General features: G+C 56.5%; 1 protein-coding gene across 1 annotated transcript; it reads left to right on the forward strand.

The window, feature by feature from the left end:
- The first annotated feature begins 984 nt into the window (after positions 1 to 984).
- C1QTNF6 (C1q and TNF related 6) lies at positions 985 to 9,094 on the forward strand. Its single transcript, XM_026010992.2, has 3 exons — positions 985 to 1,109; positions 3,816 to 4,080; positions 6,864 to 9,094. Exons 2-3 carry the CDS (start codon positions 3,822 to 3,824, stop codon positions 7,409 to 7,411), a joined length of 807 nt encoding a protein of 268 aa, XP_025866777.1. The 5' UTR covers positions 985 to 1,109; positions 3,816 to 3,821; the 3' UTR covers positions 7,412 to 9,094.
- Positions 9,095 to 17,910: the final 8,816 nt, after the last annotated feature.

Below are 17,910 nucleotides of genomic sequence, written 5' to 3' on the forward strand. Positions count from 1 at the left end.
GCTGGGGTGGGTTTCGTTGAAATAGTGGATGGGAACACCCTTCAGGCACCAAAAGCGCCTGCAAAGATGAGGCCCGGCCCAGGCAGCAAATACTCAACCAAAGCTGAATGAGAGGGTGCTGGAGGGGGAGGGACATTTGAGACTGTCTGTGCCCAGGGGTCTCCAAGCCCAGAGTCCCAGGGCTGCAGCCTTGGGAAAATCTCCACAGGCCCAGGAGAATACCAGAGGCTGCCCCCCTGTGAACAGGACCCTTGTGGGGGGTCGTTTTCACAAGGGGGTTGGCTCCAGAAGACCTGGGGGATGGACCCATCAGGGGAGATTTCTAGGCAGAGGAGGGGGACTTCAGGGTCCCTGCGGAGGGGGCTGTTGACCTGGTTGCGGCCCTTCCCTGATACCTGAGGGGATATCACCCTCTCACAGACTCACTGGACATGTGCTGAGCCTCCCCTGTGCCTGGCACCAGGGGGCTGGGGACTAGAGTGCTAATACAGACCGAGGTCATGGATCGGCCCACGTCCTGTTCCGTGCCCAAGGGGGTGGCAGTGCCAGGATTTGACCCTGAGGCTGCCGGCTGGTGCCCCTGCCCTCTCCACTCTGCATCCAGCCCCGTGAGGTGACTGCAGAGCAAATAGGTCAAGCCCACCCCTCACCCCCACCCCTCACCCCGATTCCAGCGCTGCGTCCCCCTTCCTGAGCCACTTGGGGGGCTCCTGCCCCTTCCCTTCTCTGGCCTCAATTTTCCAGCCTACACCTCAGGGGGCCCCTTCCTGCTCTGACTCTGTTGGGCCTCAGAATCAAACCAGACCCCACTGGATCACCAAAGAGTTAAGCAAAGGAAGTCCCCAGCTCCCTGGCGGCTCCCTTCATCTCCCCGCAGATCCCAGAGGCTGGAGAGGAGGGAGCAGGGAGGAGGGGAAGTGGGAAGCCAGCTCAGCCCGCTCCCTCCGCCCTCCCTCCGCCCCTCTCCCTCCCTTTCTCCCTCCCTTCCTCCCTCCCTCTTCGGCTGGGCCTGGGGGTCCGGGCCAGCAACCAGCAGACATGGGCCAAGGAGCCAGAGGCTGCCCAGAGGCCGGGGGTCCGTGAGCCGCTGCGGAGGCCGGGGACACAGGGTGAGTGCTGAAAGGTCCTGTAACTTCCTCCAGCGGGGCCGGGGCTGGGGTGGGAGCCCAGAATTCCCTTCCTCCCCCCTGTCTTCCTTCCACATCTTGGGTTCTGCTCTCTCCCTGGGACCCTGGCCAGCTGCTCTCGCTCTCCTTCCACCTTCCCTCCTGCTGACTGAGACCCTAGCAGCCGCCCCCCCCCCCCCCCCCCCCAGCGCTGCTTGGCTGTGCCCGCCCCTGCCTGCACTCTCACCAGCTCAGCGCAGCAGGCCCAGCCCCTCCCTCCCCAGAGAGCTCCCCGCTCCTGCCTCCTGCGCGGAGGTGGCAGGGACCCCGGATCACCCCAGATCACCCCAGATCACCCCAGATCACTCCAGATGGCACGGCCTCTCACCCTTGATCCCTGCCTGGCACCCTCCCCCAGGGCTGTGGTTGTGATTACCCCTCCAGGCTGCCTTGCTTCCTGCCTCCTGCCCTCCCCAGGTCACAGTTCTGGGTCTCCGAGCTTCTGACTCCCATCAGGCCTCTGCCAACAGGGCCGTCCCCAGCCATGCCAGTCCTCTGGGCGCAATTCTGCTCTTCCCATCCCCAGGCCGGGAAGAGGTCTTGCCTGTTGCAGGATCTTAAATTGTATTTGTTTATTATTGAAGTGTGATTGACATGCAGCGTTATATTCGTTTCAGGTGTGCAACGTAGTCATTCGGCGATTCTATACGTTACTCAGCGCTCACCCCCATGAATGTAGTCACCCGGCGATGATGCTATTGACTCTTCCCTCTGCCATCCTTATTAAGAGTCTTTTACAAGTCAGGCACTTTCCCTGATCCTCCCAAATAACCTGGGAGACGGTGGGGGTTTCAACTTCTCAGAAATGCTGAGGAGCAGCGGGAAGCCCCGGGAGGTTAAGCTACTAGCCTGAGGTCACACAACTTGTAAACCCTCCTGGGATCTTAGGTCCAACCCTCAGGCCTCACCCTTTCCCATAAAGTCACATCTATGACCAGGAAAAGGGGGATTTTTGCACTTCTCAAAAATCAGAGATGCGTCGTTTACAAGCACAGGCTGAGGGCGATAACCTCGGACAGAGAGAATGTTGATCTCTGAGAAGTTGATCTGCCTTATGGAGCAGAACCAGGCAAGCAGATGAAGGTGGAGCTGAGGAAGGTCACCTCTAGGAGAGGGGTGCTGTCCCTGGGGACGACGGCCTGCCCATCACCCCCCTCCTGCTACTGCCCAACCCCCAGTGCATTGGAGCCCTTTAAAATCTGTCCCTTACCTCGGTGCTCAGTGGAGATAGAATAGCATTTAAAAAAAATAATTTTACCTTCTTTACATGTATTAACCACAGAAAAAATATTTTTGAATTGTACTAAATGTTAAAGGAACAAAAAGGAAATAAACAGAGAAACGCCAGAAGTGTAAAAACCAGTCTGGTTTCAAGAGCCGAGTTTCTGATCCTGCGATAACATGCCAGCCCCCAAACACAGCTACCACCTCAAAGGCTCTTTGCCCCGCTTCCTGCCCACCCAGCCCCAGCCTGTCCCCAGTGTCTGCTGTCCCGGCTACTTCCTGCCCCTCTCCTGGCACCCTGGAACCTCTCTTGGCCAGGGCCAAAGACTCATCCTCCTAAACCCTTGGACTTCTCCCATCCTTTTGAATTTTCCAGACCTTCTAATCCTGCTTTTTAATTCCAATTTACCCCCTTGACAGCTGATTGGTAGGTCTATGGTGATTGACACAACCATCTTCCAATGAGTTAACTCCAGAACCTGCCCCGACAGGGTTTCTGTGTAAGGTTGAGTTGTGTGGGTTGTTGACTGCACAAAGGTGCTGAGGGGGAGGTGGGTTGACAAGAGCACTTGCAAAGCTACATGCCCTGCTCCAAAAATGACTTTTTTTTTGTCGTTTCTAATTTGTCCATCCAAAGAGGTACCATCTTCTACGTTGCACACAGACAACTGCATGGGAGGCCAGCGGTGGCCGGCAGTCTGCAATTCCGCAGACCTACTCTCAACTCCCAGAGATACAGTAACAGTAACTGTGCATAAGCCGTGCATTTGCTCTGATGGGTGTTGCTTCCTGACTGCTAGGATAAACGAACTTTCCTAGATCTTCGTCAGGACCACGGCGCTCAGGTGCCAGACCGTGGGGCTCAGCCACGCGTACCCTCTCCTGGAGAACCTGCAGAATTCTGGAGAATCCTTTGTGTTTGTCCCAAGGGCCCACTAACCTTCCTCGTGCTGTACCAGAGCATGTGCTTGCTGGAGATGGGAGAATCCGTGGCAAGAAAAGAAGCCGGGGAGGTGGGGGAGGGAGAACGTTGCACAGTCTTACTGCGTATGACACGTGGGTGGCTGGAGCATCTTCCTCGCCCACCCCAGCAAAGGCTTCCCGGGACCCTGGTCTGTGCCCAGCTGTGGCTCTCTTTAGAGGGATTTCCCCCCAGGCCCATGTGTGCCAGACATCCCCGTGGGCTGGCTTCCAGGGGACTCGGCCTACGGGCCCTGTGTTGCCACCAGTCTCTTCCGTGACCTTGAAGAAGTTGCTTCTCCATGTAGGTCGGTCTTCTCATCTGTTACCTGAGGGCACTGACACCTGCTCTTTCCCTGAGTTAGGTCAGGTGCACAGAGGCTGGGGTGGCCGCGTCTGTGCTGGGCGTCTGCAGGTGTAGATGTGACATTAAATAGAATCTCCGCCCCTCCTTCCTCGCTCCAGGTCGCCATGGGGATAGCCACCCTGGGCCTCCTCTGCGTGGTGCTCCTGCTTCCTCTCCTGGTGTTTGGGGTCCCCACCGAGGAGCCCTCCTCTAGGGAGGCCGTGGCATCCGGTCCCCATGGGTACTGTCAACGGTGCTGTGACTCTGAGTCTGAGGACCCCCTGGCCCCCGCCGATGCCGCAGATGTGTCCTCCGCCTCTCCACCTGGCCTCCCATACGTGCTGCCTGAGGTCAGGCCGTACATAAACATCACCATCCTGAAGGGTGAGTACCTGCCCCAGCTCAGGCTGTGCTGGCCTGTCTGGGGGCGGGGAGGGCAGGGGACCCTCTCCTTGGGCTGGAGTCAGTGGGGTGGAGGGAGCAGGAAAAACCTGGGCAGAAAATGATCCCAGACCCTTCCTGTCATCCATACATTTATTGAGCGGCTACTACCTGCGTGCCAGGACTGTTCTGACTTCTGAGGACAGAGAACGAATAAGCCAGACAGAGATGCCTACTACCGTTCTCGTGGGAGAGGCAGACAGTGGGCCATAAATATATTATCTAAGTTAGTGAATATTCTATGGTGAGAAATGCAATGGCAGTGCCAGGTAGAGCAGGTAAGGAGCTTCAGGAGAGCAGGGGCCGGGGGGATAGTTTGCATGTTAAATGGGGTGGTCAGTGTGGGTTCATTGAGAATGTGAGGGAGAAGCCATGTGGCTATCAGGAGCAGAGTAGTCCAAGGAGGATGAGCAGCAGGTGCAAAGGCCCTGGGTCAGAAGTGGGCCTGGTGTGTTTCAGGAGCAGGGGGCAAGAGGAGGAGCTGAGGTTGACGATGAAACAGGGGCCGGGTCAGACTTGGGTTTCCCTGTGTGGGAATGGGGAGCAGGGGGAGGTTTGAGCAGAGAGACCTGATCCCACTTGGGTTTCATATGGATCCCTCTAATGTCCATGGAGCAGAGCCGGCCTGGGACAAGGGTGGAAGCAGAGAGACCCATGGGTAGCCACTAGGGCTGTCCAGGAGACAGCTGGCTTCCCGTCCTCTAAAATCAGGAAGAGACTTCTGCTGCCGGGGATTAGAACAGCTAGGGCTGGGGCCAGGGCCTAGACACCCTTCACCTCCATCTGTGTCTCCAACAACCCCAAGGCCGGGATGGAGGACACCCCTGGGCCAGCCTTCATCGCCTGCCAGGGCGGGTGGACACTTCGCTGCGGCAGGAGGCACCTGGCTGTTCAGCTCCCTTGCTGTGTGGGGCAGGCTGGTCTCTCCCTCCCTGGCTTGCTGCCTCAATAGTAAAAAGGAGAAGGTAACCCCCTCCCATGATCCCCTTCACCCTCCTCCCGGGGGCTGGGGCAGAGAGGTGCCCTGTAACCTGTAAAGTGCCGTGTGGGTGAGTTGGGAGTTCTCTGCTAAGGGTGGACCCCCTCCTCCTTGCTTCTCCCCATGCTGTCCTCCGGGGGCCCAGGCCTTCCTTCTGCTCCGTCCAGCAATATTGCTGTGGTCACAGGAGACCTTGGGAAAACACAGGGCCACGGGGTTCTCTCCAAGGGGAGTGGCTAATAGTGCGAGTTGAGGCACTGTGACAGGTGGCAGGGAAACATTTGGGATGAGGTACCTCAAGACCTAGGGGGTCACCTGCTTCTCCTGCGTGCAAGGTCAACTTGAAACAAATGCTGGGCTGAGGCGTGTGTGCCTGGGGACTGGGACCCACTGCTGGAACCCCCGGGGAAGTCAGGGACAGGCTGAGCTTTGCTGGGTGGACCACCCTGCCTCATATTTGCAGTCTGTAGAGCACTCTCCCATAGGACGTTTTGTTGAGGGCACAGGAGCACCCCTGTGAGGTGAACATGATCCTCTTCAAGACAGAGACAAAATAACCCAGACCCTGACCGTAAAATGCCCCAGTGAGACGTAACACCAACCAAGGGGGGCCTGGCTCCTAACCAGGGCTTTTCCCTTCAGGTTAGGCAGAGGTATTTTTCTTGGCTCCTTCTGTGGGCCAGAAATGCAGAGTGCGACTCAGCCGTCAAAAAGAATGAGATCTTGCCATTTGCAATGATGTGGATGGAACTGGAGAGTATTATGCTGAGCAAAATAAGCACATCAGAGAAAGACAAATAAATGCTGTAGGATTTCACTCCTGTGTGGAATTTAAGGAACGAAACAGGAGCATAGGGGAAGGGAAGGAAAAATAAAATAAGATGAAATCAGAGAGGGAAACAAATCATAAAAGGCTCTTAACTCTGGGAAACAAACTGAGGGTCGCTGGGGGGGTGTTGGGGGGAACTGGGTGATGGGCATTAAGGAGGGCACGTGATGGGATGAGCACTGCGTATTATATGCCACTGATGAGTCATGAAACTCTAACCCTGCTATGCACTACACAATGCACTATATGCTAACTAAATTGAATTTAAATTAAAAAAATTTTTTTTAAAAAGAAAAGAAATGCAAAATGCGACCAGCATAGCCCTCATCTCCACAGGAGTCTGGCTGGGTGTGAAGACCTCCAGGGTTTGGGCCTGGCTCCCCGGGGAGCACGATCACCCCTCATTGTAGAGGGAGGGGAATGGGCAGGTGGGAGACAGACTGTCCTGAGACTTGCCCCTCCTGCTTCTCCTGAGCTGTATGACCCTGGGTCAGTCACTTAACCTTCAGGTGAGTGGAGATGGTCAGGGTATCTTCCCCCGCCCTTTTCTTTCTTTTTTGTTTAAGATTTTATGTATTTATTCATGAGATACACACAGAGAGAGAGGCAGAGACACAGGCAGAGGGAGAAGCAGGCTCCCTGCAGGGACCCCGATGTCGGACTCGATTCCAGGGCTCCGGGATCATGCCCTGAGCCAAAGGCAGACGCTCAACTACTGAGCCACCCAGGCGTCCCGGTCAGGGAATCTTCTTTAGAGGGGCATTCAGGGAAGCGATGCCCGGCATGCAGCAGGTGCACGGTACATGCTAGCTCCTTCTCTGGGCAGGACCTGGGTGGAGCCCTCCGCGGGCTCAGGCAGATGCAACCTGGGGACCAGCCTGGGTGCCTGCCCTGACCTTGCCCTTCTTGCCTCCACAGGTGACAAAGGGGACCGAGGCCTGCTGGGCACGCCGGGGAAGTTGGGCAGGGAGGGGCCCCGGGGGGAGCGCGGCCCACAGGGCGGCAAGGGCGCCAAGGGGCAGGCGGGCAGCCCCGGCGGCCCGTGCCAGACGCGCTTCTCGGCCTTCTCGGTGGGCCGCAAGACGGCTCTGCACAGCAGCGAGGGCTTCCAGCCGCTGCTCTTCGACACCGTCTTCGTGAACCCCGACGGGCACTTCGACCTGGCCGCCGGCCACTTCGTCGCCCCCCTGCGCGGCCTCTACTTCTTCAGCCTCAACGTCCACAGCTGGAACTTCAAGGAGACGTATGTCCATGTGATGCACAACGAGGAGGCGGCCGTCATCCTGTACGCGCAGCCCAGCGACCGCAGCATCATGCAGAGCCAGAGCGTGATGCTGGCGCTGGCGCCCGGGGACCGCGTCTGGGCGCGCCTCTTCAAGCGCGAGCGGGAGAACGCCGTCTACAGCGACGACGTGGACACCTACATCACCTTCAGCGGCCACCTCATCAAGCCCGAGGATGACTAGTGGCCCCCGCAGGGCGGCCCAGGCCCCGGGTTGGGGGTGTGTGGTCAGGGCCTCTGTTTGCACCTCTGGAAAGGGGGCCCAGGGCCTGGCACTCCACGTGGTCTTCTGCTTCTCTCCTTCCCTCCCTCACCTCTCTGTCCTCTCTTGAACATATTTTAAGAAGCTCTCTAACCTGAATATTCTAGAGTTTTCCCAGCCTCTTAGACCAGAACTTCTTGTGTTTGAATCCCTTGCAGATTCTGATTCTGATTCTGGAGTGGGCCCGGGGTTCTGCACGTCCAGTCTGTTCCTGGGTGATGCTCATGCTGCTGGTCCCCACCTGAGTGACCAGATTTGAGAACTTCCACAACATTCTTATACTTTCTAAACATTCTGGAGTCCTCCCAACATTCTAGACTCTTCCCAACATCCTTCAGTTCTCTCTCATCCGTCCAGGACTCCCCCTCCCCTGTTCTCCTGCTCCTTCCACCTTCTCTGTCACTCTGTGCACCCCACCCGCGCAGCTGCTGTTCACTCATTCATTCATCAAATGCTCACCGAGCGCTCACTCTGTGTCAGGCTCTGGGAAAGCCAAGGTGACTCAGACACAGGCCCTGGCCTTGGTGAGCGCCCAGGCCGGCCAGGGTGGGGAGACACAGGATTGGGCAACCAGACCCAGATAAATGCATGGGGCTCTTATCACACAAGTCTGTGTCTGGGCCTTCAGGCACCGTGGCTCCTTGTTGCCCACAGCCCCCCAAGGTGGGATAGAGTCCCCTCGGTGGGTATTCTTACCCTTGCCCATTCCTTTCCTTCCTGACCAAATGCCCTTCATTAAAGCAAACCCCAGAGGAGCCTTGGTCAGGGCAAAGGTGCTATGAAGGGAGGATCCAGGGGCTTGGGGCAGTTGGGAGTAAAGAGGCCCTTGGGGAAGGGAGCCCAGACCCATAGCTCCCCACACACCTGGTACAGTAACGTGCAAGGACCCCATTCTCCTCACACATCCCCTTCCCTGTCCCGTTAGCCCCTCCCCGTCCAAGGCACCTGGGCCTCAGTTCTCCCAGGCTGCCAGCCACCATCAGATATTGGCGTTTGTCCCCCAGGTGCTGTCTGACCCTCCTTGGCCCCTCTCGCCAGCCCAACGTCCCTGGCTTCCCAGGCTTGGCTCAGGGGCTGAGGCCCCAGTTGGCAGCTCCCACCAGGGAGCCCAATGCTGCCTTTACATGCCACCGGGTGATGGGCCAAGCTTTGGACCCCTCAGCAGGTCTAGGGAACTGAAGCAGGCACCATCTCAGGTCAGTTGGGGGGAACTTCCTCTGAACCGTGATGCCAAGACAGGCATGGGGAGAGACCAGGGCCCCCAATCAGGGATATAGGCTTTCTTGTCCTTTCTCCCTCTTGCAGGCTGGGGCAGCCTGGTGGTCTCTAGCCTTCCTCTCCCCAATCCCAGGCGGCCTGAACCTCTCTCCAGAGGGAGATGGCCTCCACCCGTTGGTGCTTATGCAGACTCCAGGGCAGAGGTGGCCCTGGCGGTGGTCTCTGGTGCTCACTCATAGCTGACAGATCCATGGCTAAGCGGCTGGGGGCTGGCAGCAGGACCTGACCAAGTGCCGTGAAGGCTGGTGCTACACAGCCACCCCTAGCCTGACTTCGCCCCTGCCCTGCTTGTCCAGAGCAATTAAAGTTTGTGTGTCTTTTTGGCAATTCAGGCTGTTTTTTCTGGTCGGCTCCCACGGCCCACCTTGGGAGTGCAGCCTGTCCTGGTTCTGCTGGGGCCCCGCTGCAAACCCCACACACTCAAGCCTCAGTTTCCTGGTCTGTGAAATGGGGATGGATGAAGGTGATCTACCTCATGGGGTGGCCATCAGGATCAGAAGAGAGGTTGCCTGCTGAGCACTGCGTTCATCCTTTGAGACGCACCTGCTGGGCACCTACTGTGTGCTGGGAGCCCCACTAGGTGCGGAGGCTGCCAGGAGAACACAATCCATCACCTTGCCTTGGAGAACACCATGAAGTTTACGTCCGGGTGAATCACTTGCAAGTGCCCAGCACAATGGCCCCTACTGGGGAATGTGTCTCTTATTTTGTGTTTAATATTTACAAGAGAACTGTTGGCTATTCTCTGGAGGGAAACACACAACTTTGCTCTGCAGTGGACTGGCTTGACAGGGTCTGACTTTTTTTTTTTTTAAGTTTTTAAATTTATTTTTTCATGAGACACACACACACACACACACACACACACAGAGGCAGAGACACAGGCAGAAGCAGGCTCCATGCAGGGAGCCCGACGCGGGACCCGATCCCCGGTCTCCAGGATCACACCCTGGGCTGAAGGCTGTGCTAAACCGCTGAGCCACCCAGGGATCCCCAGGGTCTGACTTTCTAAGCTAGCATGGTGGCTAGTCACATAAATATATTTACATTTGAAGTGACCCCTGTGGGCCCTCCTGACACACTTAGGGGTGTGTGTGTCGAGGGAGCATCCTGCACCTCTGCGTATCACTATTGGTGTGCTGGAAGGCTTTCCGGGCACCCTGTGCAAGAGAAGCTATAACGAATGACCCTACCATGACCACCCCAGGACTCATCCCAGCCCAGTGGCCCGGCCCTGGCAGGGGAGACATAGTCTCCATTTCTCTGGAACCTATATGGTCATGGCAAGAGGCTTCCCCCTATACCTGAGCGCTCCTTACAGGTCAGGGGCTACTCAGGGGAGCGACCCCGCAGCATGCTTTTGGCCCAGGCTCTGTTCACACGTCATCGGCCTACCCCACACTCCCGCTCTGCCCCTGGGTGGAAAAGGTTGCCCCTGGTGCCAGGAGCCTTTTGTCCTGAATATCGTGACGAGAAGTGTTTTGCCGATCACTAAGGCAGCAAAGCTTTTTTTTAAAAAAAAATTTTGGCAGCAAAGCTTTTGAAACTTCCTGCCAAGCACCTGCAGGAGGATTGAAGTTTGTCCCTTGGAAGCTAAAGCCAAAGGTCCCAGGCATTTCCAGGCCACATTAGGTCAGGGCTCCCAGAACGCAGCTCCTCTGCTGTGTCAGCTGACCTGTGGCAGACGCTTCTATCCGTGGTTCAGAGCCTCTGATGTCCCCCGGGCCAGTTTTTGCACAGGAGCCCGGTTTCCGGGTTGGTGGCATAGCTTCAGTGGGTGGTAAGAGCCTCTGGGTCTTTGTGATGGGAATTCTTCCAGAAGGCTGTGTCTTGGTGGCTGCTGGGCAAGGACCCTGGAAAACTGGGGACCCCCAAGCCTGCGGCCAGGTCTGTGGTGACAAATGTCTCCCAGGAGATCTGTGATGCTTAGTCCTGGTGACTCCAGCGAGCCCCTGTCTCTACCTCTGCACACTGGGGGGCAATCCCTTTCAGTTACATATTTTGAAAATAGTATTTCCCTCTGAAATGTTAGCAAACAAGGAAGGGGAGAGAGAACTGGGCCAGGAGGAGATGCAGTCCAGGAAATGGGAAGCAGCCTAGACTGGGAGCCAGGGGACCTCGCCTCCGCTTTGCCATTGTTTGGTCTGGGGTTGTGGAGGGTGGGATGGGGGTGGTGGGATGGGGGTGGGATGCAGGGAACATGGAGGGGGAAGGGTGACCAGACTGAGCTGGTGCAGGCAGCTGAGCCTGGCTGTGTCCCTGGAACCCTGCTATCTGGGTGGGTGGGCTGGATCCATCCCGTGGGCTCAGGTAGGGTCTATCTGGGAGTCCTCAGCCTTCCCAGGAAGAGGATCTACACAGAAGATCCTTTCCTCTGTTGCAGGGAGTATGGGGGAGAAAGAGGAGAGTTCTAGAGAGGGTCATCTAGGGAAGCTTCATAGTGGAGGGGACATTTGAGCAGGGCCTGGGAGGACGAATAGAGTTCCAAAGACACATGATATGGGGGAAAGGGACAGCAGGATGAAAGGGGTGGAGGTGGGACAGTGCAGCCTATGTTCTGGGCAGTGAGAGAGGCCAGTATGCTAGGTGCATATTTGGGAAGGTGGCAGAGACAGAGCAGGGTGGGATTCCAGGCTGGACAGGTAGGGAGGGACCATAAAAGCCCTCCAATGTCTGGCTAAGTCGGGACTTGACGTCCTAGATGCTGGGGGGCTGCTGGAGGGTTCTGAGCAGTGTGGCCACTGGTTAGAGCTAACCTAAGAGGGAAACTGCTCTGGCATTCAGGTGGAGCATGGATTGCACAGGGTTTAAAGCAGAGGGGCAGGAGGAGGGCAGCAGGGGGCAGGGTGGGGGGAGCTGGGCATCCATCTTGAGCAAAGGGTCTCCCAGGCTCTGCTGCTCCTACCAGACTTTTCTTTCTTTCTTTTTTTTATTTTTAAAGATGTATTTATTTATTCATGAGGGACACAAGATCGAGAGACAGAGGCACAGGCAGAGGGAGAAGCAGGCTCCATGCAGGGAGCCCGATGTGGGACTTAATCCCAGTACCCTGGGATCACACCCTATGCTGAAGGCAGACGCTCAACCACTGAGCCACCCAGGTGTCCCCCTACCAGACTTTTCTATGACAGTGATAAGAGAGCAGGCCTGGGTGCCAGGAGGTGGGCCGTGGGGCCAGCTCTGCCCTGGGGAGTCCCTGAGTGACCCAAGGACTGGAGGGTGGCTGGGGAACTTGTCTGGCCTCTCTCGAACCCCTCATTGCCCTTTCTGTCACCTTGGATTCGAAGTCCCTCTTCTCTTGCCCCACGGAGGCCTCTGGGGTTATCCAAGGCTATATGGAGTGACTATTTTCAGAACCCTGGATCAGGACCCATGGGCTAATTAATGATGGAGGAGAATGTGAAATTAGTGCTGATTGTCCCAGAAAATATAACGTGCCAAGTGACAGGGCTAAGGCAATTTCAGAGAAAAGGCACTTGGGGGGGCTCAGCGGTTGAGCATCTGCCTTAGGCTCAGGGTGTGATCCTGGGGTCCTAGGATTGAGTCCCACATCAGGATCCCTGCAGGGAGCCTGCTTCTCCCTCTGCCTGTGTCTCTCATGAATAAATGAATAAATAAATAAAATCTTAAAACAAAAATTTCAGAAAAGCACTAAGTATTCAAATGCCAGGGGGTGTGGGCTTTGAGCCTGGCCGGGGCCTTCTGATCCTGGGTCTGGATTTCTGGCTCAGAGCAGACACTTATTTTCCTATACGTGTGAGCTGGGCTTGTCACCTCGTCCCGCTGAGTGTCAGTTTTATTTCAAATGAGGACAGAACGTGATGGTGTTTTGTGCACGGCGGTGCTGGCACAGAGCAGGTGCTCCAAGGGCGTTTGTGGGATGAATGACTTCCACTGAGCAGGAGCGGAGAGGAGCCGCGGGAGGCCAGAACCCGAGTCCTTGGCCGGGTGAAATCCTGCCGCTCCCTCTGCCGTTCCCTCCGCCTCCTGCCAGCCCGCGGGCGCCCGGAGCCCAGTAGCTTCACTCTGCCACGTGTACATCTGGAAAAAGGGAAACCGGGCAGAAACTCGACACGACCAGAAACAGATGTCAAGAACATTATGGGTGGGGCCCCGAAAGGGGAGCGCTGGGGCCAGCGGGTGCTGCGGGAGCCAGAGAGGAAGGAGGGATTTCCAGGACAGGAGTCAAGAGTGCACGGCTTAGCCGGTGCCTGGGAGCAGCTGGTCGGTGCTCCCGGAGGAAGGGAGGCTGGGGACACTGGGGGGCAGGCGGTGGGGTAGGGGGCCAGGACCAGGCCCTGGGGCGGGGAGTGGGGTGGGGGCCAGAACCAGGCCCTAGGATGGGGGTGCAGAACCAGGCTCTGGGGTGGGGGGTGGGGTAGGGGGGCCAGAACCAGGCTGGGGAGCAGAGGGTGGGGCGGGGGGCCAGAACCAGGCCTTGGGGTGGGGTGGGGGCCAGAACCAGGCCCTGGGGTGGGGGGCGTGGGGGCCAGAACCAGGCCCAGGGCCGAGCAGGGTCAGGCTGGCGTGTGAAGTCACTGCCTGGAGGTGGTGGTGTGGGTGGGAGGAAGTACTAAGTGAGATCTGGGCACCAGAGGAAACGGGACCCACTGCAGGGCAGCAGCGGAGTGAGAGTGAGGGTGTGAGGCTGTGGGTGGCCGACTTGGTCCTGGCTGACTGCTACTCACCACTGGGGGGAATGAACTGATGCCACAAACCCAGATATATGCGAACCAGAACTTGCTTTATTTCCTCACCACGTAACTCAATTTCTATCAGGCACTTCCATTCTGCTGAAGTCGAAGAAACATGCCTTTGGCCAGCCAGGGCCCCCCTGTCACCTCATGTCCCAGGGGGCCACCCCGGCAGCGGGGAGAGGTCAGCAGGCACTGCAGCCACATGACATCTTCCGAGTTGAGTTCATGGATGTGCCCTCTGCTCTGGGCTCCTGTCTCCCCACATTCCTGCTGAATCATGCTCAGAGCCCCCGGGGTCCTCACTCCCCTTGGACGTCCAGGTGCGCCCTGCACAGGTGCTTTCCTTGCAAATTCTAGGTCCCTCGGAGGGCTGTCTGAGCCCAGCCCCTCTGCCCAAACACACCGCGTGACCATTTCTTCCCTGGGTTCACAGCCACCTCCCGGGGTTGGGCTGGGAGGGAGGGATGGCACCTCTGAATCTCGGATGCCCCACACTTGCTGGGGATCTTCTCTGTGTGCCGCTCCCAGGATTGGCTGGAGAGGAGGGGTAGGGTCCCCTTCACCCAGAACCCCAAGACTGAAGCACTCCTTGCTTCCTCTCTGCCCGCCTCCCCGACTTCCCACCTTCCCCTCTCCCAGGGGTATCCTGGGTACTGGGGGAGGGGGACAGTGTACGGACCCAGTGCCTCCTCTCCAAAGCCCTTGGACTGGGCAGACAGGCTCTGTCCTCCTGTTTGCTGAGCATCCCTTCTGTATCTGTTAGGGTGCTTTTGGGTGCAAGGAATGCTTATTGAACATAAAGCATCAAAAAGGAAAAATAACCCTAAATCCCAAGATAGCGCAACTCCAGGGCTGGTTAACTCAGCATCACTGAGCACTGTGGTTTGTCCCATAATTCCACTCGTCACCGTTAGTGCCACAGCTCTGTTCCTGGGCCAGCTTCCCTTGGGCCACAGGCACAAGATGATGGCCACAAGACTGCTGTTCCAGGGGGGTGTCACCCCGGGTTGGGCGGGTGAAAGAAGAATCAGAGTCTTTCCTCTGCAGACCCTCCCTACTTCCCATTGGCCACAGCCAGTCACATAACCACACCTCACCCAACCTCTGGTAAGAGAGGACTGTGGCACGCAAGATTTACCCTTGAACCCTGAGGGTCTGGGCTGAACCCCCAAGCAGGATCGTGGCTCTCTGGCCACGTTACCAGATGTGTGCACCTGACTCAGCCAGGGTGACTTGTTCTAGGGACCCTTCCCAGACTTGGGGGGACAGCCTTGGAACCCTGAGTGTCCCCTGGTTACAGCCCTGCCTATTGGCCTGGGCGCTGATGTCACCCTGGCCCGGAGCTCTCCCCAACCCTCCCAGGCAGAGATGAGCTTCCCTGAGCACAACCGGGGCTGCTGGGGACATTGCCTGGGCCCAAACCTAACCTGGACATGAGGGCACTCAACCGACCACTCTGTGCCTCGGTTTCCTCCCCCAGAAAATGGGACGATGATAACGACATCCACCCCAGAGAGCGGTGTGAGGATGTAAGGCGTGAAGTGTGTGTAGAAGCCTGGCCCACAGTAGGCTCACTGAGGTGTTCATAGATAATGAGGTAAACACGGGGCCAAACTCTGTTTATAGGAGAAGAAACCGTCAGGTGCTGAGACTGGATAAATGCCTCCAGGTGCCAGGTGTGCGTTCCTTCAGCGATTACGGAGCGGCCACTGAGTCCAGGCTTTGCATCCGGCTAGGCTCAGGGGGTGCAGCGGGCTTGTGATAGGAGAGGACTCCTTGCAGGCGTCTAGGAGGAGCCCAGGCCCTAGAACCCCGACAGGCACGACCAGTGGGGTGCTGGAGCCCGCTGCACCCGCTGCTGAGGTTCGACCCTGTGCATCTGTTCCCAGTTCTGAGGTCAGGGGTGTCACGATGTCAATTGGAAATTGGCCTCAGTGGTGGTTCTTTTGCTATAGAAATTGGCAAATGTTAGTTTTAATTTTTATAAAACAAAGCCTTCATTAAAAAATGCAGCTGCCTTGGAGTGCCTGGGTGGCTCGATCGCTTAGGCATCAGACTCTTGGTTTCGGCTCAGGTCATGATTCCGGGTCCTGGGATGGAGCCCCGTGTTGGGCTCCGTGCTCAGTGGGGTGGGGAGCATGTCTGCTTGGGATTATCTCTCTCTCTCTCTCTCTCTGCCCCCCCCCCCCAACTTGCACTCGCCCTCATGCTCTCTTGCTCTCTAAAATAAATAAATAAAATCTTTTCTAAAAAATGCAGCTGCCTGGAAAGCATGTTCCCCAGTGAGGTGTGATCTCACTCACACCTATTCTTCGAATAAGGCTGGAAGGGTGTGGGCACGGCAGATGGGATGGGGCCACATGAAGGAGGCTGCCCAGGTGTTGCTGCCCGGGCTCAGTGACCTCCTCTTTACCGGGGACCCCTCACCACCCGACCAGCCCCCACCCTGCCCAGGCCTGTGCTGTCTGCTTTATCCCTGCCCTCTGGTGGCCAGGGTGGTGGATGGCTCCAAGGGAGGCCCCGGCCCAGCAGGACCAGCCTGAGTCCTCCTGCTCCTGGGATCAGGGAAGCGGAGCCTCAGCCAGAGCTGATGTAACTGGGCACATTCAGGAAGAGGGCATCTCAATCCTGCCACCGTTAACCGGGCCTCTCCAGGTGGTTCTAGGAATCCAGAGGTCAGATCCCCTTGAGGGCTCCCAGCGTGAGGAAGGACACGGCCCTCAGAAAAAGAAGGGAAATGCGGTTCATTGAGGGCTACCACAGAAATCTGTGTAAGATGCAAGCCATTGTGTAAGAGTGGGCAGTTCAAAGGAGAGAGCGACCGGCTCTGTTCCTATGTGCTCGGGTCCTGAAGGATGAGTAGGAGTTTGCTAGGAGGAAGGCGGAGAAGAAGCTTGCAGGTAGCATTCCATCCTGTGCAATCCAACCCGTAAATCCTATAAGCACTTTTCGTAAGCAAGTCAAGCCACCTTGTCTCACATGGAGCTTACTGGCTGGTGTGGGCAAGGGCTGGGACTGGCGGTCCTGGGGCACATGTCAGGGAGGATAGCAGTTGTCGTGCGAATTCAGAAGACAGGCGTACTCTTCATCCCTCCTCCAGTGCTGCCTGGCTCCCCTCCTTTCTTTCTCTTTTTCTTTTTTTTTTCTTCTTCAGATTTTCACGTCACCTCCTCACAAGGTCTACTCCAACTGCTTTATTTAAAATTGTGTTCCTGTCCCTGCCGTGTCCCACTCTTTCCTTTCTCGTGGTGTTTGTCTTCTTCTCATTCCTGTGGTATTTACTTAGTTGTCTTATTTATTGTTTGGAGTAAACAGGAATCTTTGTTTTGTCCACTGTTACGTTCCAAGAGTCTAGAATAGAGGTTGGCACATAGCAGGCTCTCAATGAATATTTGTTTCCTGGATGAATGTGAGTTCTAGAACTTGGGGAGGTTAAGGGTGGTTGGGGAGACGCTCTCCTGTTTGCCCCAGGCAAGCAAGGCTCTGGGTTTTGTCTCTGCCTGTGTTTTCTTTGAACTGGCACACTGTATGCTTCTTATAGTCCTTATGACCACTTTTTCTAAAGATGAGATTGCCTATATAGACCGAACAATTCTTTTTTTTTCTGTCTTGTTGATTTATTTAGATGAAGCCTTCTAAGGTTTAAAATCAAATCACATGAACTTACTCTTATCGCTTGATACTGGGACTGTCCTGAAATTTCAAGCCAGTGGTTTCTTAGTTGCAACTATTTGTGGATTGTCCTGTCCCCATACTGAGAGAAGGGGCTTCAGATTATGCAGGTGATAAGTCCCATGGTGCCCAGCCTGGGGCTGCCAGCAGGAACCCAGTAAATCCCTGTTGAATTAAAGAAAGCATGAACAAATGCCTCTTTAATCTGATACCAAGACCTTCCTTTCATCTATCCATCTATCCATCCATCCATCCATCCATCCATTCTTCCAACAAATATGGTATGAGTGTCTATCTGAGCCACAGACGGCTTTAGGTGCTAGAGAAGCCACAGGACTTTGAGGAATGATGGTCCAGCCAGGAAGACACACCAAGCAAATGCTCCACCCATGCCCAACCAACTACAAACAAGAGCAAGTACTGGGGGAAAAGTCAGGACCCGGACACAACAGGCTGGCATCTGTGGTCGATGCAGTGGGGCTGGCCAGGGAAGGTCTCCCCCGGAGAACGACCACTGGTTGGAGCCCAAGATAGGGATGAGCTCAAGCCTTCCTGGAACTGACAGGCAACCAGGGGTGGGGCAGCAAGGATGAGAAGGAGTCAGAGGGGCTGCAGGCCTGGGTGTCTCAGGGCAAGGAGGCCAGGTTGTCAGGAGCGCGGCAGGAAGCCTTTGACAGGTTTTAAGCAGGGAGGGACTCGACATTATCTGATTTTTGTCTTCCGAGTCCCCTGGTGGGGCTGAGGGCCAGGCAGAAGTACTTGGAGGGAGGGAGG

This window comes from Vulpes vulpes, unplaced genomic scaffold (assembly GCF_048418805.1).
Source record: "Vulpes vulpes isolate BD-2025 unplaced genomic scaffold, VulVul3 u000000695, whole genome shotgun sequence".
NCBI lineage: Eukaryota > Metazoa > Chordata > Mammalia > Carnivora > Canidae > Vulpes > Vulpes vulpes.

Bases quoted from the DNA above. Each gene is read 5' to 3' on its own strand.
- C1QTNF6 (XM_026010992.2), top strand. From the start codon at position 3,822: ATGGGGATAGCCACCCTGGGCCTCCTCTGCGTGGTGCTCCTGCTTCCT. The intron at 4,081-6,863 runs GTGAGTACCTGC...TTGCCTCCACAG, and splicing joins AAACATCACCATCCTGAAGG to GTGACAAAGGGGACCGAGGC.